The sequence below is a fragment of the Folsomia candida genome, unplaced genomic scaffold (genome assembly GCF_002217175.1).
Source record: "Folsomia candida strain VU population unplaced genomic scaffold, ASM221717v1 Fcan01_Sc025, whole genome shotgun sequence".
NCBI lineage: Eukaryota > Metazoa > Arthropoda > Collembola > Entomobryomorpha > Isotomidae > Folsomia > Folsomia candida.
In genome coordinates this window covers 1,641,008-1,668,458 of record NW_019091217.1, presented here as the reverse complement: position 1 = coordinate 1,668,458, position 27,451 = coordinate 1,641,008, and the positions used below count along the sequence as shown (strand labels likewise).

Genomic DNA, 27,451 nt, shown 5'->3' with positions numbered 1-27,451 from the left:
TAAAGAAAGGGCTGATGGAGAAAGAATTGATGAGATGCAATTCGTCAGCCCGACTTCCCTCCGCCTCCTTCCTTCAAAAACGGCATCGAGCCTTTTTTAATGTCTGCGCCTGTGGTCAAAAATTGATTAGCATTTGACCATACAGAATTTGTGATTGATTTCCTCTCCTCTACGTACATGGTCGATTATTTGCTTAATAAAAATTTTATGAATACTTGAAATTCGTGGAATGGAATATTTATCGAGGGATCATCGAGGGAAACTAGAGCATTTGGATCGTCAAGAAAATCTCATCATCGTAAAGCAGAGAGTGTAGGCAGACAATAATTTGTGAGAGACAGGTAACAAATGAGACTTCGTGCACAATTTACATCTAATCTAGTTATCCCCGCATTCAAATTTCAGCTCGTTGAGCAACGCTTGGGGAGGTCCTGGCCATATTTGAAATTTAGATGACGCAGACATATTGCCAATTGTTGAGCTTTTTTTCTGCTCAAGAGAACAACTTGGAAATATGTAAACTGATTGATTGGTCCATTATTGCTCTAGAATCAATCACCACGTATGCATGCATGCATGCATCGCTATATTGCACGTAGCTCCACCATCCAATCGCTTCGAAACGACCATTTTGAAAGATTTAGGACGCAGAGAAATTAAATCATGGGTTGGGCTATTATGCAGCATTGTTAAATATTATGAAGCATAATAATTTCTCACGTACATAATTAGTTAAGAAAATAAATAACAGTAAGAAATATTTAGCGGTTGTGGATTAGAAAAACGGAGGATAAAAAAGAAGTTGAAATTAATGCTTTTATTCAAGTATTTAAATTTTATCCACCATCGAGTTCCAAAAATATAAAAAAACAACATCCAATTCGAGTATTCAAATGGAAATCAAATCCAATTTCAGCTTTCTACCTGAGACGGGGGGAGAATGAAGGTCTCCTATTTTTGTAAATCTTTTCTCTCCGCGATGAAGGCCCCCCGTGCAGAGGACAGATTGTTTTTGAGCCCTTTAGGGATGAAAAATCGGGAAATTATGCTCACTTACATCAAAGCCATAAACTAATTTAAATTTTAAAATGTAGGAATGTAAATTGTTTCGTTTGGTTGAAATATATACGATGGCGAGATGTTAAATGAGGATCTGATTTCAAATTCAGCTTAAAAGAGGCAATTTAAGTGGCTGACGACTGGTAGTGATTCTCAACATGTTCCCCACGGTAGGGGGTAAATGCATGCAAAGTCGACTCTCATAATTCTGAGTGAGGGACATTGCAACCGTTCCGTGAACGTTGACTCCAATGACAGCGTGGAATAAGTAGGAATGCGTATTTGGAACGTACGACTTGTGGACGAGCCGCACATCAGCCAATCCGTTGTGAATCGTGAATTGTATAATTAACCCAAATTTTCTGCCCATTCTCTTTCCTTTGATTCATGATTAAGATTGCTCTCTTTTGCCCAGACGAGACTCCACCATCCATCCATCCATCCATCCATCCGCAGGTAGATTAAGACGGATAGAGACAATGAGGCAGTTTTGAGCTGAATGTTTTAAATTATTATCATTTCCACTCGGTAACATTCATCCTTATCATCCTGTCCATCAGTAGTGGCAGTTTTTTCGTCTTCTTCTCCTCCTTCTGCTCCTGCTCCTCCTGAGTGCTTTGTGCATACACAGTTGGCTCATGATTTATACAAATATTGCTCCGCTCAATGCATGCATAATTCAGTAATTTACCAGGCAGATTAGACAGCAGTACTACACTCATTATGCGCCTGATTATTATTTGGATTTGGAGTAATCATCTGGCTTGGTGGAAAATTGAGGCATTTGGGAAACAATTTTAATATTATCATCATATTCAACAAGTCATTACGCATGATTTGCTGAATCGTTTGGAAATTTTCAACTACTTTGCATGCACCGATGACGAATATACGGCTTAATACGGGGAGTATTATTCATGACCTGTAAACAGCCATGTAAGCTCATGTCTGAAAATTCGCTGCTATATATTCCTCTCGTCTTTGCGTCTAGTTTTTATGCTGAAATCAGCTTTGTCATTCCGCGTCGTGCACAATTTCGATTTAATGCGAGAGATCGAGAAATGGCCATCCATCAGAATAATGAAATCAATCTGGGGAAATATGCAGAGCATGGGCTCGATATGGGTGCAGGAATAAGTACGAAATGCTGCGATGGTGGGGGCGGGCGAACGAGGGCATTATTGCATTGCAAATGGTGCAAGAAGTAGAGTAGAAGTGCATCCGAGAAAGTGTTTTTTCATGTGAAGGATGGGAAAAAGTGCGTCTTGTGTAGTTGGGCACGCGTTTCCTGGAATGGTGCTTGGGTGGATGGAGAAATGAGCTTTCTCTCATTTTCTTGGCAGTGGTGCAGTGGTGGCGGTCTTGGGAGTGATGGGTGCATTACTGGGGCTGACGACGGTGGTCACTTGCACAGGTCGTTATGGTCGCGCCAGCAGCTTCCTTTATGCTCACGGCTCACACTTTATCTGCTTTCTCTCCCGGGGAGATGCCAGCCACAATGAGATCCAGAGAGCAAGCTTCTTGGCCGAATCAGCATTCACAATAGCGGATTTATTTATTTGGCTGCACATTGTACATTCGTATTAGTGCAAAGTTGGCATAAATAAACAGAAGCCCTCTCGGAGGAGAGGAAGGAGATTTGGGGAACAACAGCCAAACAAATAAATTTATTTTATCTCTCGCTCCCGCTGGACAACGGCTCGCTCCGGCCTGCTCCACACACGACGCCTTCGACGTGCCCAACTTTTGTCAACTTTCACCACCAACCACGGCCAAACTCGTACGCAGACTTTTACTCTTCCCACGAAAGCATGAAGTTTATGCAGAGCACGCCAAAGTTGTGCATACTTAGTGGATTGCGGCATGTAGAATGTAGATGATGGGATCAGTTAAGGCAAGTCGGCTCAACTGCTATGCTCACCACGACCAGTGGCCGTAGCGTTCTGCTGGAATTAGACTTATTCCCATCGATCGATTTCTCCGGGACTTTGATGATCTCTCTTCAACTCAAGTCTCTGCTTTTCTCCTATTTATGCGTCCAACCAAATATTGGAAGGGCTTCAATGTGTTAAGCAAATAAGTTTTGTCGGAGAATATTCATTCTTCTTCTGCTGCTGCTCCCGTTCTTCGCTCATTCCTTCCCTTCCGCCTTCCTCCCACTCAAGTGCGGGTCTAACTGCCGACGGGAATCTCTAATTTCCACCACCGCCAAAGTTATTGACTCTCCCTCCACCCAGCAAAATGAATTTGGCAGCAGCAGCCAGCAACTTACTTACTTAGCCCAACTCCCTCCATTAACGAAGGTAATGAATGAATATGGAAAGAAATAAGAATACGTCTCTCTCTCTCGTCGTTGAGGCGATGCCATTTGCCCAACTGGACGAGAAATGGTAATTAAGTTATAGCTTTCTGAGCAAACGTATGGCATCGATCGATTCGGGACTGGTAGCAAATACACACATCTCATCTCTACGTATGTACATACGCAGCGTCTCATTTTCCCTTTCATCTCTCAGACCATTTATGCTGTCATATTATATTTGGAAGAATGCGTCGGGACGTAATTAGATTGGCAGGTGGGGCTGTGCAGGCATGTACGAAAACTGTGCGGCGATATGGGAGGATAATTGGGGAGTTAGTTTGGTGGGTGTAATGGGTGGTGGGACGGGAGATTGAGGTGATGATGAGACGGGAGGAAGGAATTCTCATCCTGCGATCAATAGTCGTCTGCTGCGCTCGTAAAGAAGACTGAGTGAGAGTTTTCCCTGGTGCCAAGGAGTGAAAAACGGGTGGCGTTGCGCCGTTTGGGCAGGGAAAGCTGTTTTAAAGTTGGACGATCGATATTATGTAAATCCGCCTCCTTTGCATACAACACCTTTCTCTCGCTCTCTCTCTGGTGGCGCAACACCCAGCCAAACCCCGCCTCCTCCTTCGTCATCAAGAGTCTATATAACTTCATAGCTGGCTTTAATATCCATCCCCAGTTAAAAAACACAGAGTCTCGATTATGGGCATTAAAAACCTCAGGAGTGAGCAGCAGGGGCAGCATTGATGGTCTCACATTACACCCACATTACTACCCACCACAGCATGTCGAACAATGATGATGACGAGCGAGTGAGACATAGTCTCGCGATATTTGATCATCTCTTTAAAACAAAAGTACGTCCAAATCCAATTATTTATCTGCTCAACCAAAGGCTAAAAAGAGACGGGACTATATTAACCCGATTAATTTGATATGCAGACCTTGGGCATGGCACAAGCTGGCCTTAAAATAAGGACAAAAAATCTACTACACCAACCACGACGAGCACAAGAAGAAGGGTTCACAGAAAAAAAAAGAACTCGAAAGGGTTTTGGTCTGGACGGATCAAGTTTTTTTATATTTTTTAATATGGGACGACTTGATATGTCATTGAGGAATATGGCTGGGCTGCTGCTGGAGAGATGTGCGAGGGTCCATTGTTTGTGTACGGGTCGAGAGTGGGGCAGCAGCACGTGAGCCAGCCGCACGGTCACTACTTACCGCATTATTACAAAGATGATCATAATCAGTTATTTATTTTGCTGGCGTGTTTTAAAATGGAAATTGAACTTTGATAATCTACGTATACAGATTTGGCTACATATTCTGCGTCTTCTGCGGCTCTTGTTGCGTCAAAGCATTGCACCACCACCTCATCTCACACAAGGTTTTACATGCATTTATGTATTTACAGCAATTTGCGTATTAGTCACGGAATATTCCTCATAGCATCGCACAAAAGATTTAAAATGCTGCCTTGAATGCATACAAAAAAAGAGCATTTCTTCCCCTAATAAGATGGATGGATGGCGCAATTTGTGAAATAAATGAGTAAAAGTGACGCATATTCCCATCAATTGAGCAATACGAATGTAAAGTAATGCTCTCCTTACATATTGCTTTCATGATGGGAGGCATTTAAAGATTTGAAGGATTTTCTTCGCCATCTCAATTGTAGCCGCAGGATTATAGACAACATTTACAACTTTTTGAATCAAAAAATTCTCTCTAGCTTGTAATAAATGATTTCATTATTTATAACCCGTGCTTTAACGGCGACTTCATGTATGTACTGTGAAGGCTAAGAATTTGTGTAAACAAAACTGAAATCTAATATTTTCCGAGATTTTTTCCTGCAGAATTTAATTTCCGTTCTTTTCATGTTTAAGTTTCAACATTTGTGTTGTAGATGTGTGTGTTTGGTAAGTATTTTTGTAGAAAATCTAAACATGGTTGTGTAAGAAAGCGAGTACAATGAAATAATCCACTCGTTGCTATTTTATGTAAGCTTTATTATTTCGTTTGTCAACACCCAAGGGCCCTTCGCCTTCCTTCTTCCCTTCCACCACTCCTTCTTGAGCAAACTCTGCTCCACATTTTATTTGGGAACAAATTGCCGCATCACAATGGAAAAACAATTTTCTCTCTCACGAATTCCAAATTTACAAAAATTGCTTCTCCTCTCTCCCACAATACAAAAACACATAAAGCAGGAAAAATTGGGCCCTGCGCTCAGCCAACTCGCCCACAATCCAACAGGACGATGGAATAAGTAGGAACTAGCAGAAAACATAATGGATTTGCTCACTTATTCACCAAATAAGTGACTAAATAATGCATGCATCACATCCATACGGCGTCGTCGTCGTCCAGCTTTTTGGGGGAAAATTTGGGAAATTGCGAGTTGTGTGAGCAGCTCGGCTCAAAATTAATAGACCAATAATAATTCCTCAGCCTGAATATTTTCCACGAGGTTGGACAAAAATTGGACTTTGTAATTTGGGAATTTCTTCCTGGACGCCGTGTCGTCCACTCAATATTTATTTCTCCCAAACTTGTCATATAAGTAAGTAGCATAATATATATTTCCACATTATAATGCAGGCTGTTGCCAGGCTGGTGGGGTGGGTGTAAAGCTGGGTGCATGGGCCGTGCTTCGTAAATATTAAATAAGCGATTGAATATGAATTTGGAGCATTTCTTTGTGTTGAGCATATGAACAGTAGAAAAAAGTTGCACGGCGACGACGACGACGACGATGTTTGTCTTGCATTGTGTGTTGAAGGTAATTTTGGACATGCGATATGGCATGATTCTCTCCAGTTTGGGCACTTGAACAAAGTGCAGACGAGTCTTTGTCCAATTGTTACGAATTATTGCTCAACATTTGACATTCGTATTCAAGTACACCACCAATTTCTTCCCTCCATGCAAACTTTTCCTGGAAAATTTTCTTACACTCGGCCCCACACACACTTTCGCCGTGGAAGTCTGTGTGTGCTCGTACATATGGACGGCAGTGAGTCAGGTGGAGGAAGAGATCAATACGTATTAGAGCATTGTGTTGAAATAATGGAATATTTAATCAAAAATGTACAAATAATAAGTATTTTTCTGTAGACTATGAAACGCTACTACCTGCCAAGCACAATGTGCGTACGTACATGCATACGGAGAAGTAGTCCCCGTGTGCATACGAGGCTGTGAGGAGTTGAGGAGTAAATTGAAAGAGTGATGATGATGACACACCGAAATTGTGGAGGTGAACAATGCTATTTTCTGAGCAGGAGGGGTCTATACTGAAATTTTGTGTAATATGCTGAATATTATTTGATTTCCGTGTATCCGGTGTCCATTTTCAGCGTCCTAGTGCAGGAGGTGTCATTAGCCGCGGAGAAGGAGAGACGCGCGTCCCGTGGCGTCTGCTTTCACAAAGTGGCTTCCAACCTACACCGATCCATTTAAATATTTCCCATGCATTCGTCATTTTCAGTCAATAAGTCCGCATCCTGCTCACTCACTCGCTCGCTCTCACCGTCATCATGCTGAGCGTCCCCATTTAAATTCACGACTGATGAGTCCACCTCAGTTTCCCAAATTTTCCTAAATTATGAAAAGACCAAGAAGAGCGAGAGCGAGAGAGTTGAATAACAAGGCATTGTTGTAGGAAACTCTGTGTAGCGCGTTAAGAATTCCATGTCCGTTGTTATTATTATTATTCCGAGAAGAATGTCAATAGAATTTGACAAAGAAAGTCGCAATAGATTCACTCACGGTGATTACGAGAGTCGGTTGGGTAAAAATAACCCTTTTTTATCTTTATTTCCCTGATTTTACGAGGAAACCTTTTATCGACACGTTGATCGTTTTAAATTTACGAGCAAAAAGGTACATTTTTGCCATTAATTCATTCTAATTATTTACGGTTTGATTCAATAATTTTGAACGTGGTTCGTTTTCGTTGGTTCCCTTGCATCTCGATCGACCGCATCAAGATCAACCAGCGACTGAGTAGTGGTTACGCACACTGCTTATTATGATGACGAGGCATAAATTTTTGTCTCTCTGAATTTGGTACACATTTTGTGTAATATGTACGAATTAAAGCAATTCCGTTATGTTTGCGTGTCATGGAGGAGCGGTTGGTTCGTGTTTGTCCGGTTTTGATTTTGTGTAGCGGAGTAAAATGCATGAGGCCATAATTGTAGGGAATTTATGAACTCGTCTGAATGTGTGAATGATATATTGTGTGACACATGTATTACACGAGTGGAAGCATTGTAATTGGAGTGAATCGCTTTTTTACCCCTTTCACTTGACAATGCGAGTGTGTGAGCCACCCTTTGACTCCGCCTCGGCAATATTTCATATCTACTTCGTCTCCTCCACCACCACCACCAAAGGCGACTACATAATGCTACCCTCTGCATAACCTTACCTTCGTAATGGCCCCAAGAAGACGCTTGGTTTCAAGATTTGAATAAGGAGCGAATGCAACAATAATAGTCTTGTTATTATTCAATTAAGTGCCTCCCACCGCCCTCGTAGATTCTCACACAGGATTTCTGACAGTTCGTGTTAGTCTCAAAGTAAGTGGGCTCCATAAAAAGCGATTTCTTTCTTTCTCCCGTGCTTTTGCTAGGTTTTGAGTGGGAGTGCGGGTTTGGTGGCTCTTATAAATATTCGGATGGAAGTGTCACATCCATATGCCACTTTTGACACGGGACTACATTTCGTACTCTCGCATTGCATTACAAAGTCCATTGGATTCCATTCAACTTTCTCCGGATTTCCATTTGGTGCTTGGCCAGTGAGCATTGTGTGAGGTGTGAAACATATTGGGAATACATAAAACGGAGCACTTGAGAACTTTGTCGTACAATTTATACTCAAACTCAATCGCCTCGTATCGTCAATCTTGCCTAAAATCTTATCGCATTATAGTCACTTACAGAATGCTTGTCACCTTTCTCCTCGGTGGAAATGAAATGCGGGGCTGAGTCCACCACCAGCTCACACAAAGGCTCCCTCCACCACTGCTCCAGTCTGGCGGAGAAGGCAATGATGAGGTTTTCCGAATTTCCGAATTTCCATCCTGCCCACTTCCACACCATTCTTATGTATGGAGAATGTTGACGATTCCTCGAGTTTTCGAGTATTTTGACTCTTAATGCCATTTCAAGAGCCCACACCACCACCACCACCGCCACTCACTTGGTGGACGCTTACTTAAATCGAATGGATTCCTTCCTGATGGAATACATTTCTTTGAGAGGGTCCCCATTCAGCGCGTCGTTCATGTTGATGGACTGTGGAGTGGACAAGGCGGCTGAATTTCGCATGGCATTTCTTCCTCTCCTCAAAGTCACACCGATAAATCCATCGACTTTATAATCCGCCTCCCACTCTGACCTATCGTCCGTCCAGATGTGTAGCACAGTCCAAATTTAGCCTCTGACTATTAGCTCAGTTTTCACCCGAAGGTCCCAAAACTACAATTTTTTAGACTTTAAACTTGAAGGCAGATTTTTGTGTAAAATTGTCTCGTCATCCTCAAGAAAAGCGTATTTTGTAGAATTTCTTATAAAATGATGAAATGGAAATCTTTTTAATAAGCATGACGTAAAAAGGAGAGATCCATTAGTTATTGGAGCCATTAGTTCTATGCATGTGGGAGTGGATGGCCTCTAGTTCGTTAGTGGTCGGGGTTGTTGTTGGGCGAAATGGAAAGGTGTGTGTGTAATACTGCCGACGGATGTCATCTTGTCAATGTCAGTTAACATAATAAATAAATACACCTACACATAACTAACTGACACAATGCGGCTGTAGGGAAAATCGCATTTGAATGCATGTCTTATTATTATTATTGCCAAGAAACTTGCATCATCATCGTCGTCCCTCCTCGGCTAATGCCTCGTCCTAATCCACCCATTCTTCTCCCTGCTGACCCTTTTCCTTCGTATTCCACAACCACACCGTGGCACAAAGTAGTGTGACCTAACCATTTCTATTAAATATGTGTGTATTATGGGCTGGAGTGTCAATTTAAATGGGCTCAAGAAGTATACGTACGAGGAAAAAGTTCCATATTTTCTTATTGTTCTCCTCCGTCTTCTCGTGTTTGTTCTCAAGAAAAGTTTGCATCGATTGATTCCTCTGTTGCCTGGGTCTGGGGCCGTCCTCACCATGGGCCTCGTCGGCTAGGAGTGGGATCGGCGAGAGTGTGAGAATTCTGGTTGGGAAGAAAGGAGATCAAAGAGCGTTTTAGAAGAAGTGAATGGAAATGCTTTGTGAGTTTTAATTCTAATGGACTTCTTCACAGTTTTCCATTTGGTTAAGTGAGTCAGAAGCAAGTTCAAAGATTTAAGTTGAAGGCTAAGTTGGGCCCAGGGAACCGTCACACTTGCTCCCTGATCTCGTCCACTTTTAATTAACCCGGAGCAGGAGGAGCGGATCTCACAGAGAATGCAAGGGAGGAGCGGATCGAATAATAGGATCCCCACCAAAGACTATTCCGTGTCCCATCGCTCCTCAAATACCCACGACAGTGAGGAGAAGGACTAAAAAGAGAGAAAGTCTTGAATTCAACGGGTTGAAATTTTTTGATTTCCATTCTTTAAAGTGCGTGGGGGCAAATCTGGGAAATGATTTGGTGATGGGAAAGTTTTTCATCCCAAACAAACTCTCTCTCTCTGCATCTGTGTACATGAGCTTTGGTCAGAATGGCGAGTCCATGAAGTCCGGCCAATGCCAATGTCAATAAAATAGTGGACTCTTCTCTCGCTTTCTTCTCCGCCGATGTTGGATGGATTAGTGAGTGGGGAAAGCAGCAGCAGAACACACACAGGGAAAGCAAAGTGAGGCTTTTGTGTATAATCCGAGCGATGATGAAGTCGCAGTCGACGCTTCTTCACCACTCGCTGGCTGCTCTGCTGCTCCTGCTGTAAAAGTCGGAATGGAAATGCTCGAGTGTCCAAAGTGTCGAATATAATTAAACGCGGAGTGAGAGGAAAAGCAGCCGTGGTGAGGTCATCCATCGAGAATATTATCTCTTATTGGGGACGAGATGAGCGGCGGTGGTGGATTTTTATGAGGAGCTGTGTGCCTGCCCCCTCCAAGGCGAGAGAAAGAAAGAAAGGCGAAGAGAGAGAGTTGTTTCCCAATTCCAAAGATTTTCTCTCACAATCATCATCGGCCCTCATTCCGACATCTCCGCCGCCGCTGCTGCTGCTGCTGGTCATTCTGCATTAAGAGATTCAGATTAAGGGAGCCGTGAGTGACTGCATTATTCGGGTGAGGATATGCACAGGCCAATCGATAGTGGTGCTGAATCGCTGAGTGTCGGGGGAGGTCAATTGACTCCACTCGGCTCCGACGTGAACACTTTAGCATGCGTACGTACGTATGCATGCACGTTCATATCCGTCCGTCCGTCGTGTCCATTATTTCTGCGTCCCTCCTCATTTTCCGTGCAAAATTATTCCGTCACTTAGCATTCCGAATGACCATTCAGATGAGCGGCGGAGAATAGTGCGGTGGCGAGTGGCTGGGCGACGCAGCCTCAATTTCCTGAGCAATTCTCCTAATTGAACTTGCATGTACTTTTCCTTCACCAAGTCCAACACACACTTGGAAACTGGGAATGTCATGCAGATGTTGCGTCCCACATCGTAAACTGAACTGACTGAGAACGGGTAACAAAATTACATAAGTATATTTGGTGGACGCTGCTATTACCATCGAATTACAATGTTTCCCAACCCAGTAATTAAAATGATTGACACTGACGACGAGAGGTATTGTATGTTAAGGTACTCATCAGCAGTGTTTATATCTGGTTAATTTTTACCATCTTGAACACGATACATATTTTATCGGGGGAATTGTACCTCTCACAGCCCTGTGCATGCGAGTAAGTACATTCGTTCGTAGGTAGGTACGTGTATGATGGGTGAGGATCGAAACAGCGAACAAGTGACAAAGAATCCTTGGAAAAGAAGTGAATACCCAAAATTCAGGGAAACGTATATAACATCAAATGGTTCCCTTTGTCCACATTTGTGAGCTAGGATTCGTTTGATTTTCTTCCCTTTTTCCCAAATCCGAGGGATACTTGGTTCGAGGGTGGGGTGGGATCTGAGAGAACATGACATAATCATGCAAATATGCAGGATCTAATATATTCAGGCAGAGAATAACAATAATCATATCTTTCACCATGTATTATGCCAAATCATTCGATTCATTTATCAGAAACTGGAATTCCTGATTTTATCCACATCAGATCCACGCAGCGGCGCCACATTTACATAAATACATCCACACACGTACATATGTACTTACTGACTGCTGGGAATAATATCTCGACTCGGCAATGCAGAGTTCAGAAAATAATATCCACCGACGACGTGGAGAGGAGCAAAAAAACTGGGCCAACATGCAATTTCGCTGGTTGTAAACACTGCCAACATAACTTTGCAAGTTTGTTAATAATGGGTTGCAAATGTTTCATCCTTTCCATCGTGTAATTAACTCTGGTCTAGCGTTTCAACCCCGTCGGTGGATTGGTGGGTCATTTCTTCTCGGACGAGTTAATTCCATATGCAAAAACGTGAGACAGTTGCGGATTTCTTTTTCCAGAGGAAATTACATGCTTCACTACATACTTGGCGTACTCACTTCGGGGAACGAAGGTCCTCTCATCATCGGGAGGACATACTAATAGAGGAGGAATCCTGATCAGGCTCTCTCTGCTCATGTCTCATGGTTTCCAATTTGTTCGCATCTCTCTCGAGTACCAAGAAGACGACCAAGAAAATGTTTGGAGAATGTTGGCTGGCAGTGGAAATGAGGGGCTACTGCGTCGTATGTAAATTGGGGGCTCCAGTGGAGCAGCGAAGGGCCATTTGGGTCAGGAAGCAGAAGGGATGATTGCTGGTGGATGCTCACTTGAGGTACTTATTAGTTGCGAGGTACCAGTGAGCAGGGCTGTTGCGAGGATAAATATGCATGGCTTGGCTGAAAGTAATTTACGAGTTCCAGGAAAAGCTCGCCTCCTTTCAGAGATGAGATGATGATGGTGGTGCTGGTGGTGGTGGTAATGATGAGACGGAGGGTCCACATTATCACGCATCCCTCCCAAAAAGAGGACCCTTCTCCGTCGCTCACTATGCAAAACTCGTGAACATTAGGAGAATGTGCATCAATAAGAATGGTGAAGATCAAGTTGGAAAGATTTAGAAGAAATGCACAACCTTCTCTTTCGTATCTATTTGCTATTTTTATGTACAGCACTGTTTGAACGTGGAGATGATAAATATGAATCGGTGCTGATAGGAATACGTGGGGAGCACCCCGCAGATATCTTGCAATATTTTTCCAAACAAGTGGTTCAATTTGTAGACAAGCACTCGGGGAAGTTTGGACAAACTTTTATGAAAATATTTTCATAACAAATACTGCTGAATTGAAATTGAATATGATAAGTGGTGAGTTGAGAGAGATGGGAAAGATGATGATGATGACGGGGTCCAGCCTAGTGACGTGTGTGGAGGACAACCCGATCGGATATCCACATGTAGTTATACGTTGCCCGAAATAAGGAGGAATGATTTGTTGGACAACTCGCGATAAAAACAGAGAGCGAGCCCTTATTTGCATTGGACCAAGTCGCTCGTCCAGTGGTTTGCTCGTCCATTCATTTCGTGAGGGATTTGGGACTGGGGTGAGTTTCAGATTTGCATGAAATGGCTGTGAACCACCAGAGGCGAAGGAGAGAGGAGAGAGATGGAGCGAGGGGACTTTGTTTGTTTTGGGTGGAAAACACGGAATTCGGATGACCTGACTAGGAGAGAAGACCACTCCATTATTATTCTGAATAGCAAAAGAACTCAAAAAACTAGAATTTAAATAGAAAGCTCTTCGTCTGCAAAGATGACAATGTTTTATGCATTTCCATCCCAGGAAGGTCCACCAACCACTCTGCCCTGCTACTTGCTTGGTCAGAGATAAACTCAACATTGTGTTTTTTGGTCAAAGAAAGGCGGTGAGGAGAAAGGCCGTGCTTCTCATCTATTTTCACAGAAAGAACCCCAAATCAGAATAACAATGAGTTGCTTAAGCAGGACTCAATTCCCGTTTAAGCAAACATTCTCATACAAATGGGTGAATGTTGACCAGCTTTTATTAAAAAAAGCCTCGTATCTTCGAGACGTAGGCAGCTCACAAACACGGTTCACAAATACCTTTATTTTTAGTAGAAGAGAAGAAATTACTCCGCGGATGTGGACGTTCATTAAAATACGAGGAAATCCAAGTGAAATCAAATGTGCGGGTTGGAAATGCATGTATTCCGCTCCTCCTCATCCTTTTCTCCCATCTCTTTGTTTGAGTTTTGATGAAGGGAAAGGAAATCAAGCATTTTCCTGTGTAAATTCAATAATGTATTCCACTTCACCAGCAAAAGCAAGGCAGCCATTTAGATGAGTGCACAACCAAACCTGCATTTCTTCCTCCGAGTCTCTCTCTGTTTTTTAGTCATCAAGAATGTAAAAAGTGTCCTGAGCATCCAAAAAATCTTGTTGGCATTCCCATGTTCCCACACATTTATCCAGCCAAACACATATTACATAAGTGGGCTGCATATACATGTTCTCGTCTTTTTTGGGTGTTTTTTCCACTGCTGGATTTCCCCTGAACACACAAATACATAGAAACAAGGCCGAGCATGTTATGTAACCCTTCTGTAGTTTCACACAATTCTGGAAAGTGCAGCCTCGCTGGTTCATTCAGCGTGGAATTAAATCTCTCTACCTCTCATCCACTACCTGTCTCTACAAATTGGGATTTTTGGGGTTGTGTTTCCATTTCCCTGAATAAACTCAACCCATTCTGCCAAGATTTCCTTAATTTCGTATTTCACTCGCATCCCTTCCTCACATTTTTACCCTTTTTCCATTCAAAATTATTCAAGATTTCCTTCCATGAAAAGGATTGGAGGACGGACGGGTAAAAAATGAAATGCTTCGAGTTCTTCTTCTATGGGCGTGTGAAATTTACCTAGAAATCCTTAAAATTCAATATGCAATATGTGCTCTCGTCGTGGAAAGGAGCATAAATTTATCCTTGATCATTTAACAAAAAATAAATCGTAAAAATAAAAGAATGGGTAATATGAGACCCGTCCGTTGATATGGCTTACATCAAAATGCAGAATACTGATTGATCGCAGGATTTGTGTAGCAGAAACAAACGGTGAAAACTTCTCTCTGTGCAAATAAAGATATTCACACTGGATATTCCATGTTTAATAAGTACTAAAAGTTTTTATGCGCATTAAATATTAGAGCTGATGGCGAATAAAAAAGGACGATAAATAGCAGTTGTAGACAGGGTTTCGTTGCACCTGGATTGGAATATTATGCGAGGTTGGTAGTCATTGAATGGTGTAACGGGTTATATCCGCATGATAAAAGGAGTCATTAGCATTTCAGATTTGTAGAATCAGCATCCAGCACGTTGTGCGTACCACTGATCCCAACCGTCCTCCGACTTACTCACCAACCCATCCGTCCATAAGTACGCGAGCGTTATTATTTATTAAAGGGTTACATTATTCGCATTTTTTGTGAGGTTGGTCCATCCAGCGTTTTAAGGGTTCCATAAGTAGTACTTGTTCCATCCAGCGACGTTTTTGTCCCATTCACCCAGTGTTCGCTGGTTATAGGGAGACACAGATCGGGATCACACACACGTAATAATAATGCACACGTACACGCGAGCCAAAACCAAGGTTTCCTCCGATCAAGAAGAAACTGGAGCATATGAGTCCAAGTATGCACTACATCTCATTCAACAGTCAGTCATTACTGGTGAAGAATTGGGTGCAAATTTGTTTTTTGATTCAGCTGCCAATCTTATTTGAAATGAAGATGAAATGGAAACCGTTTCTCTCTTGGAACAAAAGTGGATGTGTAGCTCAACCCTCTCCCAAACAGAAAAGAAATGTGTATGCACTCTGAAGGAAATCTGGCTAATAAAGAATCGATCTGATTTAAAATTCGGATCGTTTCTTCAGAAATATTGGGCAAACAATTGTTCTTTTTTTTCGGGAGGGCATGGTTAAACTGAACTGGTTCCATTCAGAGTTAAATCTTTCACTTTTCTTCCTTTCTTCTTTTCTTTGGCTGTGTCATATGTGGCGTGATTTCACATTATTATTGGTTTGGCTGCTAATCTGATCCCATGCTGGAGGTGGACGGATGGATGACTGACTACTGCCTGGAATGCAGCCGAGCTATTAAATTTCATTGGGAATGTGTGACAATGAAAGCCGTTGGACATGTGTGTCTCAATTCGGAAGAAATCCTTTACACTCTCTCATTCTTTCGGAGTTCAGTTCAGTTGTAAATAATAAATGCTAAATTGATAAGTAGCCGGATCAGGGATAGTATTCCACTCTTGGTTTTAGCCAGCCTATCCGCCAAACTGTCGGGAGGAGGGTTGGGTGCTCAGGCTTCAATCAAAAGTGGAGCGACACAGCAGCAGCACCCAATTCCGATTTTAATTCCGACTAGAATTTCAATCCTTTCACACACACACGCGGGGACAACAACGTGGTGGGGAATTGGTGACTGAGAGGACTGACATCTCATCAACTGTGAGAAATGGAGTCCTTTTGTCCATCTCAACTCTTGAGCTGCTCGGCTCCAATTCAGATCCGACTAGAGAATCTGAAAATAAAATTTATGTATGCGAGTGAGCCACGCCAAAAAGTAGCGATGGTGCTCCACTTTAAAGTGGAATATGGGAGAGCGGAGAGCCCAATCTAGATATTTATGATTTGATGCTCTATTCAATTTCGTATACATATTTATAACCCTTGTAAAATTCAATAATGCTATTAGCTCATTTCGTATTAATATGCATACATATTTGTAAAAGTAAAAGTGAAGAGAGCATTTTGGAGAATTATTACGAGAAATGCCCATATTCTGCTGCAGAATTTAGTGTAATATCCGAGCAGTGAAGCAGCAATGGCGACGTGGGATATGGTGATGCCCCCCTGACGGAGGCATCATGTTGAATCAAAGCCAATCTGTTTTTTATAAGATTGATTATCATTTGAATTGAAATGAATGGAGTTTGGTTTTTTCACACAAGGATTTACTTATCGCCAGCCAGCCAAGCAAGCTCAACCCTTCCTCATCATGTTCTGCATTTGTGGGCAAGTGACAAGCCCCGGTTTCGATTAGGCCATCAACCCTTCTTCGCATTCATATTTATATGTAGCCATCTCGCTCCTCTCGCATATTCACGACTCCGCGGTACTATGGCATGGCAAGGAAATTAATGCAGAAGCCATATTGCTCAGGCCGGCCCACTTTTGATTCCATAAATAAAATCTAATTTGCTCTCCTTCCTGATCCATTTAAATTCGGGTGGCATATGGGCAAGGAGAGGACGTCACGAATATTGCGTGGGGCGTCATGTATGAGGGGAATTAAGGAGAAGCAACGTTTATGAAAAATGAACAACTGCTGCGACGTGTTTCCAGAAAGTAAACTAATAATTGATTCTCTCTCGGGGAATTGTATTAATGGAGGAATTGAGGCAGCAAATGAGGTTGTCATTAACAGTCGCACATTATCCGGCGCACTGAACTTTACGACATTTTGCCAACTACATCACGAATGCCGTCGAGCTGTGCAGGTGAACGAGGAGAAAATGATTTAGTCTCAATTATTTGTCGTGATTGTGCTCCTTAATAAAATAAATGAGTAAATTAGCTCCCTCAACCACAGACCTGGTGGAGCTGAGAACCCTTTGTCGTCGTTGAGTGGCTGGAGAATGGTCGGCATGGCGAAAAAGTCGTCGTCGTTGGTTTTCCTTCGTCCAGCACCCGAGGCAGCAAGTACTTGACTCGTGACATTTCCATTTAAACGGAACTCGATTCCGGGTTGAGATTTCAAACTTTATTTCATTTCTCATGACTCTCCTCTCTCCGCTCTCCTTCAAAGGACCCCTGCGAGATATTTACTCTCCTGAAATTTCCAAATGCAGGGAAAATTGGAGTGTTTAACTCAATGCACGGGTTTCTCTGAAGTACGTATATCGCCTGCCTCGCTTTCTCCTCTCCTGCATCATCGTCTTCCACCCTGGATGCGTACACGTAGTGAGAGATGTGGTACGAACGTCTAGCCTGCTGGCCATTGGGCTGCCGGATTGGTATGCATGCTTCTTTGAATCCCAATTGAATGTATGCACCGAGAGGGAGTTGGGACGTAAATTTGGCTTTGAAGTGGGGGAAGGAGAAAGTACAATGTCCGCTGGAGCTGGAAAGGGCCCCCAGAGAGCACTATATTAAGAAATAGAGTCCCCGAAGATCCCTACATTGTAATACATTTGTAGCCCGCCAGCCTCGGTGTCCACCCTAATATGAATACTCCCAGAATGGTCACTTTGAACTGTCCGAGTTCACGGGAACCAATTTATGTCGCCTTTTGCATTTCTACGAGATTTACGCGACAGACACACTCCTTCCTCTCTCAAATCTCGACACAACTTTGTCAACCAAATGTCCTTTTCTGGCTCGGGTAAAAAAAACTTTCTTCCTACGTCCACGTGATCATCGGCGTCTCCTTTCTCTCTCTCTCAACTCAGGAGAAGGAGAGAGTAGTCCTCAGTAATAGTCATGGAGGGCATGAAAATATGGTGGTGGACCTCATTTCGCATAATTCATCCCCAGTGAGCTCTCGGGTCTGCGACTTAACGAGAGGAATGAGCCAAGCATTAAATATTTAATCGGAAATTGGAGTATCCATCTTAATTCTGATGATTTTTGATGGGATTTGAATGAAATTAGCTTTCCCTGACTTGCCAGCGGTTGCATTGCCCGGCGCGATGCTTCCCCTCGGTCACTCTGACTCTGCGATATTTCATAACCCTTTATCTCTCTTCATATTCCAGTGGAGATTAGGGGCCAAACTTATTCAAGATAACTTGGCAGCTAATACGGTTACTTTTTCCACACTTGATTGTGGGCATTGTGCGGCTGTGTGAATGGAAGCCCCGCACCGAGTTCTCTGTAACTGGCGAGATTCTCTTGGACGAATGTAATTCCCACCCGCGGAGGATTCCGCAAAATTCGTAAACTCTTTTATTTCTTGCTTCCGATCTGTTGCGTCTTTACTCACATTAGAACTAAAAATCCCCACAAAGCCCACTCTCAGCTCTTGAGCAGATCTTCTTGGGCCAACTAAAATGGGATGACCCCATCATCCATCCATCCTTTTTTGCCTCCTCGTCCTCCTGCATGCACGCCAACCACAAATCTCTGACCCTCTTATAAATTCATCCCGACTGATCCACATGACAATTTGCTTCTCCAAATAGAAGAAGATGCTCCGTGTTTACTGTTTACATCTTCAACCTGAGTGGATTTCCTTTGAGTCTGCGGACCCAAAATAAAATAAGTAGCTCCCTGTTCAAATAGAATTATACGCAAAACCACACATCATCCACTAGCAAATAGCTCTGTGTGCATGTTAGCTTGGTGGTTGGCGACCAAAGAAATAAAAAGTCCTCCACTGTCGAGGATATTATTTATTTCCTGAATTAAGCTAAATAAGTACGGGTGACCCAACCATTTATCCGGATACCCGGACTCAGCCAGCTTAATAATCCATCCGTAGGTGGTAAATTCATTCAAAATTCACTCTCTCATTCATCTTCATCATCGACACCACCATCGGATTGGATTGATCAGTATATAGTCGAACCGCACATGAAAAGCAGTCGTGGCGTTGTTGGGTCTTTTTTTGGTGGCGAGAATCCATCAAGCCACGAGGGAAGGGTGACACACCAACATTTTTGTCATTTGGCAGCTGCTATCCAAATTCAAAATTTCCACATTAGCATGAATGTCAAGGGTGCGGAGAATAGTTGTAGTAGTCGATGGGCTGGTGAAACCGATTTAATTTAAAATTTAAAATAGGAGAACATAAGCTTTGAATGGTTGCACTCATTATAATTTTTTCGCTCCGTTCGTAGCAGTACGAATAACCACCCGTTGTATTGGAGCCCCTCATTATTCGACAATGTCTAAATTTTAAATTTCCTCATTGGAAAACAAAGCCTGTTATTTTAAGCGTCGCATCAACTACCCCTCAAACTGTTTATATATATTTTTTGGAAAGTGATCCATTACAGTGACAAGTCCATCTGACCATTAATGTTATTATTCCCAATGTTGTTATATTATTATCGTTGCTATTGGGTCCAAGTTTTTTAGCCATGTCGGTCGGTGAGCAGGACCCGAGGCCGAAAATGTATGACAACATATCCGTCTCTCCTCCTCGTCGTCGTCGTCTGTTGTTGTTGCACGGGCGAAAGTGTTGACTTGCCCGTCATTACCGTTATCGTAATCATCATCATTAACATCATACATCACTCCGGCCACACTGAAGGAGACAGGCCGACACGAGCTTTCATTTTATTTAACTCCATGTTAATTACGTAATAAAATTAAGTGCTCTCTCCTCCATGGGGAACATGGAGGTCCTAGTATTTTTATCTACATGTGTGTGCATTTGGTTGATGAGAAAGGGTTAAAATTTAAATGTTGAATCATCGTCCTCCGCCCATTCGACGGAGGATAGGAGTTAATCGGACTATGAATATGCGTGTCCACATTTGCGTATACCTGGGATATGCAGAACACTCAGTTGGTGAGTGTGTGCTAATGATATCATCGTCCGATAAAAAAAGGGAAAGGGTTGAGCTACTTGATAGTCACCTTCCGTCTCCTCCAATAAAAGCGCTCATGAATATTCTCACCCTTTCTCTCTTTTTTGCCCCATTTGAATATTCCGTGGAGCAGGAGCGTGTAAAAAATGTCTATTACACAATGACGAGCCACCGATGAACGTCTTCTGGCAGCTGCACGATGCTCGTCGTCGTCGTCGTGCTGGATGGAAGCGAAGGGTTGTTGGTTATTAACGCGTGCTTTGTTGGAACAAACGTGTCAAAAGGGTTTTTTATCGACCTTCATCTTCTTAACTCTTTATTGAAATGTAAGTAACATGACGAGAGATAAAAAAACATCTTGGTTTTTATGCATGCCTCAGCACACCAAATAATCCTTGTCAACCGTTAAGTTTGCGTTTGAGCTCAAGTAGTGGTGATCCTACAACGAAACCACCAAGACCAAGAAGGGCACTGCTGCTGCCTGCTTGCACTGACTGCTTCCTTTGAGCACACATACGCAGTTATGTAATAATAATACTAATACGAGAGAGAAACCCGAAGGTGCATTCCGTTATAGGCTGAAATGCACACTTAAGGCGAAACTTGAGCCTTGGCAGCCTTTGTGCCTCGCTCAAAGTGTGGATGTTGGTTCAGCGAGTAGGAATTTTTTTACGGAGGGGAGAGTAAAAAATGTCTAATTTACATCTTAATGTGAAAGGGAGGGACTCTGGGTCGGAGCCCTTCACACTCTTTCCACGATGCTGCTGCCTCACATTCTGCAGGAGAGCTCGGGACCAACGACATGTTCCTCTCGTCCTAAAAACCTATCCATTCCTGATCGCTTTTCTCGTGCCGGGTTGAGACTTTGCTGACTTTGTGCTGTGCTACTCGAAAACTTGAGACTCATAATTTAGTTGGTTGGTACTTGGTTTTTAGTGAAATTTAACTCGTTTGCATATGTGACTTAATGTGACTCTAAATTATTGCCACCCATGAAATACTGCATACAAACGGGCTCAGTTAGAAAAGTGCACAAAATGAATATCATCGACTCGAGACGATTTGTAGGCCTGCCAGGTGTGTTGCCATAATTAGTTGTTGAATTTATACGATTTGTATGGTGTTAAAGTTTAAGAGGAAAATCAGCAGTGACCAATTTGAGACGAAAAGCTAACGTGGATTTATTTCTTGTTTTTTAGCCGAACCATTGAAGCGGATGGACCGGAGTCTCAGTTCCCCAGCCACAGGTTGGTACTCCTTTTGAGCACATTTATTATTTTACAACTCCATCTCAAACCACTTTACATGAGTTGAATGTTTATGAATCATGCATCGTGTTCATAACTCCCTTTCACCCGCTTTCACCCACTCCCATCCAATCTGTCACATATCTGTTGCATATCTCGCCATTGACCATGATTCAGTGGAGCAGCAGCATTAGTGACTCCGACCTGATAATGGAGACGACACGGGTGACACATGTAAGGAGGAAATCATAATATGAAGACATGACGATGCGGGGGATCAGCGAGTGAGAGATCGGAAATAAAATCACTCCTTCCTCTCAATGTAGTCCTACCCTGCTGCACTGCTGGGTTTGATTGATGGACTTGCCACACATGGGATCAACTGCTCACAATCTCTCCAAATCTAAAAAGCCCAAAAGTTTGGGAGGAAGAGGGTATTTTTTGACACGATATTGAATATTGGATGTGCAGGACAATGCACAAGTCGGCGGCTGCACATTTCCATATACTCTCCGAACTACCAGATTTCCATATTTCTGGAAAAGGGCTGCGCAGTCAAAGTAATAATGATGTACGTATGTACTCGGCCAGTAACACCCGTCAAAGGGTGAGGACACACATGGCACACACTTTACAACTCCATTTCTTCCGCACACATGCATTATTCTCTCGTAAAATGCCATTCATGAATCCTGGTTTTGCGAAATTTGGGATGTGCATCAGAAATCGGTGCAAACAATGTGTTGTTATTTATTAAATACTGGGAAATCGGATGAAATGGTTTGCATTGTGCTTCAGTGGGCCATTCTGGCTCGGAGAGATTTATCAATTTAAATATGTAAGCATTTTGGGAGTGGTGGTCCCCATGAGGAAGCAGGATTTGTGCCCTTGGTCTCATTTCGTCCCCGTGTAGGCTGTGCAGCAGTGAATATGGAAATCTCCCTGAAACCAAATCTATTCCATTTATATTCGTTTGTGACAAGTTGTCCATATTATCAGTCGTCATTATTATTATTAAAAAGGTTCCAGGCAGTGAACGGGACTGTTCCGAGAGCTGCATCTGCATCTGTTTTCCTTAAATAAGAATAACTGTCTTTTATAGCCTCTCTGTGAATTCGATCCCTACTTACTAAATGCTAACGGTGCTTTGAATTCATTACGAGAGTAGGACGGTGAGACCTTTCCTCGTCTCGCACAAAGAAATATCTGCATTCAAATCTCTTGTAAAAAGCGACACTGTCACCGACGACTAAAATGAATTGCGTCCCGTTCTCCGCATATGTAGCAATATTCCTCTCGCTCTCTTGTCTCCTCATAAAATATGCACATCGTCATCTCTCAGTGGGAGAGCACCGTGGTTCTTTCCCCATTTATTAAAAATGGGTCGTCCATCCATCAATTAGTGTGAATATCATTCAGTGAGCTCGTCCTCCGAGTGACACTCACGGTCTGTGTGTGTAGACGCGAAAGATAAAAAGGCAAAACTGTGATCCCATTATAAGAATTCTCCCAAAAACTGAAACTTGGCCCCACTCTGCAGATGATGCATAATCCAGTGCAGCCATGGCCAGTGGGGTTCAGCCACATAAGAACCGACCCTCATCTCACATCCACTTCATGGAGTAGCAAAGTCAGTAAAAAGAAAAAAGAGCACGACATCCATCTTCCTTCCGTCTACATTTCCGGCACATTTTTTTTGGAATTCAGAAATTTACATGTTGTACGTAGATATATATTTAGCTCCTCAGTTCTGTCTGCTTAAAACCAGTCAAAATGTTGTGTCGGGTAGGCTGCGTATTTATAAATATATCGGACTCGGCCTGGTCCATTAATGACGCATTCAAGAGATTATGTGTATGGGCCAAAAATCCAATTCCGCTTATCTCCATCTCCATCCGCTATAAACGTGAAGTGTTGAGTGTGTCCGAGGCATGACATGAATTTAAATTTGGGGATATTCACATTCAATTAAATGCTATCGATGCTGGGCAGTAATCTTCCTCCTCTCAATGATGCTCGTCATTACCCCTCCGAATTATCCAGCATCATTTATATTAGACGGCACGGGCTACTTGAGAAAGTGATTACTCGGATGATAGACCAGAGACTAGACTGCGACTAGAGAGCCGTATGTATTTTATAAAGGAGGCGGCCGTGGATGGGAATAAAAAAGCGAGCGTATGCAAATAAGGCGGAATGGGAGGAGAGTTTGATGTCATCTCATGAATATGTGAGTGTTCAAAGGGTTGGTCTTCCACGGCTCGAGGTGGGAACGATCTGGTGGTTGGCCAGCGCACGTTGGTCCACGGTCTTGCATCACGCATAACTAAAACTTTAATGATGTGCGTGTCTCCTCCAAGAGATGAATGTGAATATGTAATCAACGAGGCTGTAGACTTGCATTCACAAAAGGGTTGCCAGCAAAGGAGCCAGATCGAAGAGAACCCTTTATTCAATTCTCCTCCGGATTCAATTATCATTTCAATGAGTGAACCCTTTCCTGCTACCTGAGATTTTTTTACCTGATTGGATTAGACTATCAAAAAATGAGAAACTGATAGCAGTCACCCTCCAGCAGGAGCAGCACCTCGGCATCATCTCCCTTCGCTCTGTGGGTATTACTAATAGTAATTTACTATCATTATTCGTGGCGTGTGATGAGATGAAGGTGGACGTGTGCTCTGCATTTAATGTCCTCTCTTTTAATCCTTTGATTTCTTTTCCGTTTATTTCGTCCCATTCTCTTGTGATCCGATCCAGGGCTGCTTGTACTCTTTTGCTCTCGGTGATTAAGGCTTAATTGATACAATGGACGGAGGAGTACGATGCGACGGCCATAATTAACTCTCCTCCTTTCCCACTCGTTGATTAATGAAATGTTGATTCATTAGTGATTGACAACAAGGGAACAAAAACTCACAATTCCACTCATCCATCCATCCCATATCCTTCGCTTTCCTAATGATAAAGATAATTCCACTCGCGAGAACAACTCTGTGTGATGCAAAATCATTGAACTGCAGAGTTTTACTGGCTCTTTATTAACAATGCAGTGACGCTCAAATTTACGTAGGTTGTGTACACGCATATGTATGTGCATAGTAGTTAGAGTGCGAACGAGTACATCGACCCATGATGGTGAACGAAAAAATTAAGCAGAGTTAAATGTATATTTCTTCTTTAATATTTATCAAGCCGAGTTTGTGTGCAATGTTCATAAAGACGACTCTCATGTTACACAAGCATGAGCACTTTTTATCCATTTTTTGTCCCATTATTACATTATTTCGAAGCAACAACGGACGGACACTTTTGCCATCATGCACCATCAACGAGTACCCAACAGCCACTCGCTATATGCTCGTAGTATGTACCAGCTCGAAAGAGCATTATTCGAGTCCATCCCTCTTCTCGTAACGATTTAATATTTTTAATATTTACAATCCGACTCGCACCACCATTTGATTTTAAATTTGGACAATGGACTTTAATGTATGAACATTTCGGAGGAAGCAGCGACTCTAAAATTGTCAACCCTTTGTATCAACCGTGGAAAATGCTATTTATCATATTTCTGCATTTTTTGTATCCCGTGCAGCAGCCCTTTCACTCTCTCTCTCGCCGGACTCCTCGTATCCCCGCATTAATCGAATCACGGCCCAAGGGTTGGATTTGATTGGGGGCAAAAAGTGGTGCGTTTGGTTGTTGATGGAGAGAAGCATGCGACAAATGACAAACAAATGCGACTATCAGCATAACCAGGGGTAATAAATTAGGCCCATCCAATCCTTTCCCTGCTTCGTTTGGAATAAATGTAAATTTTTAATTTTGAATGGGCATGCACGATGTGAAAAATAGATGTGAAATATAATATAGGCTCCGAAAGTGAGTCTGGATAGGATGCGATAACGATGGGCAGATGAACAAGTCCAACCCTTTCTCCGTTTTTTGTCCATCTTCATCTTGAATCTCATTGAATTTTGAATAGGCGATTGGCCCTGTTGGGAGGCTGACTATTTGATGAGCTCCTCTCGATGAGGATGATGATGTCGAGATTGTTTGGATTTTAGATTTAAATTGGAGATGCAGATGGTCCACGTCAGCTCAAGTGCTTTTCCTCTACTCGCTCCAGGTCTTCAATTACAATGGCTCGAGAGTCGATTGTACTGCATCGTGATATTTAATAGCAATGAAACGATGTGCATGCTGCCATGTACATATTTTAAATTGGTGTCAGTTTTAACTTTAGACTTTAACCCGTCGTCCAGCACATGCCCCGGCTCAATTTTCTTATATCTACGTCTCCCTTTCTTATTCTTATTTTTTGTCCCACTTTGTAATATTTATCATCGGGAGAGGAGGGAGGAACATGTGCGTGTGCGGTTTGATTATACGTAGACCTTTGATTCGATTCAGAGTGTTTTTATTGCCACTGATGTTTATTTCAAGAGCTCGTCATCGCTCAATTTGGATCCTTTTTTATCTAATCTGTCTTGAAGAAATTTGGTTCTTCTACACATATATGCATTTCGGGCAGGTGTGTTTTTGTAACAACTTAAATTACATGCATTCTTGTTCATTTATTTTTCACGTGAAGAAGATTCAGTTTGGTGGACGGCATATACACGAAGAAGACGAAATATTTATGTGGGATGGAGTAAAAGGTTGTTGGTAACTCTAAACGTCAATCGACAAAGAAATCCCCTCTTTCCCGTCTCGCTGATGACTCGGCCTTTTTCCAAAACTGCATTTTTATTCCTACTTTTGACCCAAATTTGCTTAAGTGCCTTTTTCAACTTTTATGGAAACATTTGATCTCTAATGAGCCAAAGTATGAATAGTTCTTGCGTTGGGGCTGACAGTCCATCAAGTCTCGAATTACAGGGAGAGGTGAGGCAAAGTAAATATATTGCCTCACCACGTATGTATAGCAATACGTAAGCAGTCCTATCGTGTGTGCAGCTTCTATATTTATTTACTTGGTTTTGGGGACAAAGTTGTCTTTTTATGTTTAGAGAATGACGAGTATTTCTGTTCAAATATATTCAAAAGTTGGGTAATCGATCTGGTTTGACAAAAGTTCGTGACACTTTATTCCATCACGTCCTTTGTCCAAAAGGAAATAAGAGTCCCCTTCGTGTCAGGACCAGTCAAAACGACAGACTTTTGTTCCTGGCTCGCACAGGTATGCTTGCTTCCCATTTTGGCCACAATTTGGAATTTTTCTCACTCTCCTCAATAATGAATATGCAATATCCTATTCCTATCGTATTTCTTTGGTATTGGTTTTGGGAAATTGCTGAAAAGTATTTTTTTTGGAATAGTTATCTACGGACAGATGAGGCTATCGTTGGTTCCTTAATTTGCATCCCAAGATTTCGTTTAGTCTAGTTTAGTTTAGATGACAGTCTAAAGTTGGGATGGATTTTATGCCTCTATAAATTCCGCCATGGTTTAATTCTTCCAACCGAGTCCACGGCTATTTACGTATGTACATCGTCGTCTTAAGAGCTCCAGATTGGTGGCGTATTATATGCTGAGAACCGTTCTCTGCTTGCTACCCTTCCCTTTCTTCCACGTCTCTTAATCTGAATACGATTTTTTGTGAGCCCAGCAGTCAGCACTTATTTCTTTAGCAATTCCAATCCAGTGCGTGGTGGATAATGCTTGTGCTGAATAAACAGAACGAAATTGAATACAACAATTTATTCTTTGTTCTGGGAGCGTCCACACGAGGAGTGGAATTCGTGGTGCGACCGGATTGTGGGCATCGTCGAGCAGCGAAGCCTGTTCGGATGGGCGACGTAGTAGTGAATTTGAGTGAATAAAATGGGGTGAAATTTGGTCATGGAGTTGAATGGGAAAATATGCAGGTGCTCTTGATTTCTTGGACTGTGTAATAAAGTGAGTGAATTTTTCTTTGCTTTTCTCTCTCTCGAATGGAATATTGAATGGTTGCTGGTGAGTGACTAGGTGAGTGCGAGTGGTGAGCAGAGGATGTGAATAGCACGTAAGTTGAGGTCCTTTATGAACCATCATTGATCTGGAAAAGAAGGAATATCTAAAATCTTATGGTCTTCAACATTTC

At 42.4% G+C, this 27,451-nt stretch overlaps 1 protein-coding gene across 7 annotated transcripts in view; it reads left to right on the top strand.

Annotated features, from left to right (window-relative positions):
* The window catches only part of LOC110859261 (protein nubbin), a 43,459-nt gene that overhangs the window by 4,160 nt on the left and 11,848 nt on the right, over positions 1-27,451 (top strand). For 6 of the 7 annotated variants that reach the window (XM_022108166.2, XM_022108167.2, XM_022108165.2 and 3 more), the window contains exon 2: positions 21,316-21,363. In XM_022108166.2, the coding sequence (XP_021963858.1) occupies positions 21,316-21,363 (48 nt within the window). Of the gene's footprint in view, positions 1-20,907; positions 21,194-21,315; positions 21,364-27,451 lie in introns of those variants that run through there. The other variant, XM_035859422.1, reaches the window with a different exon arrangement.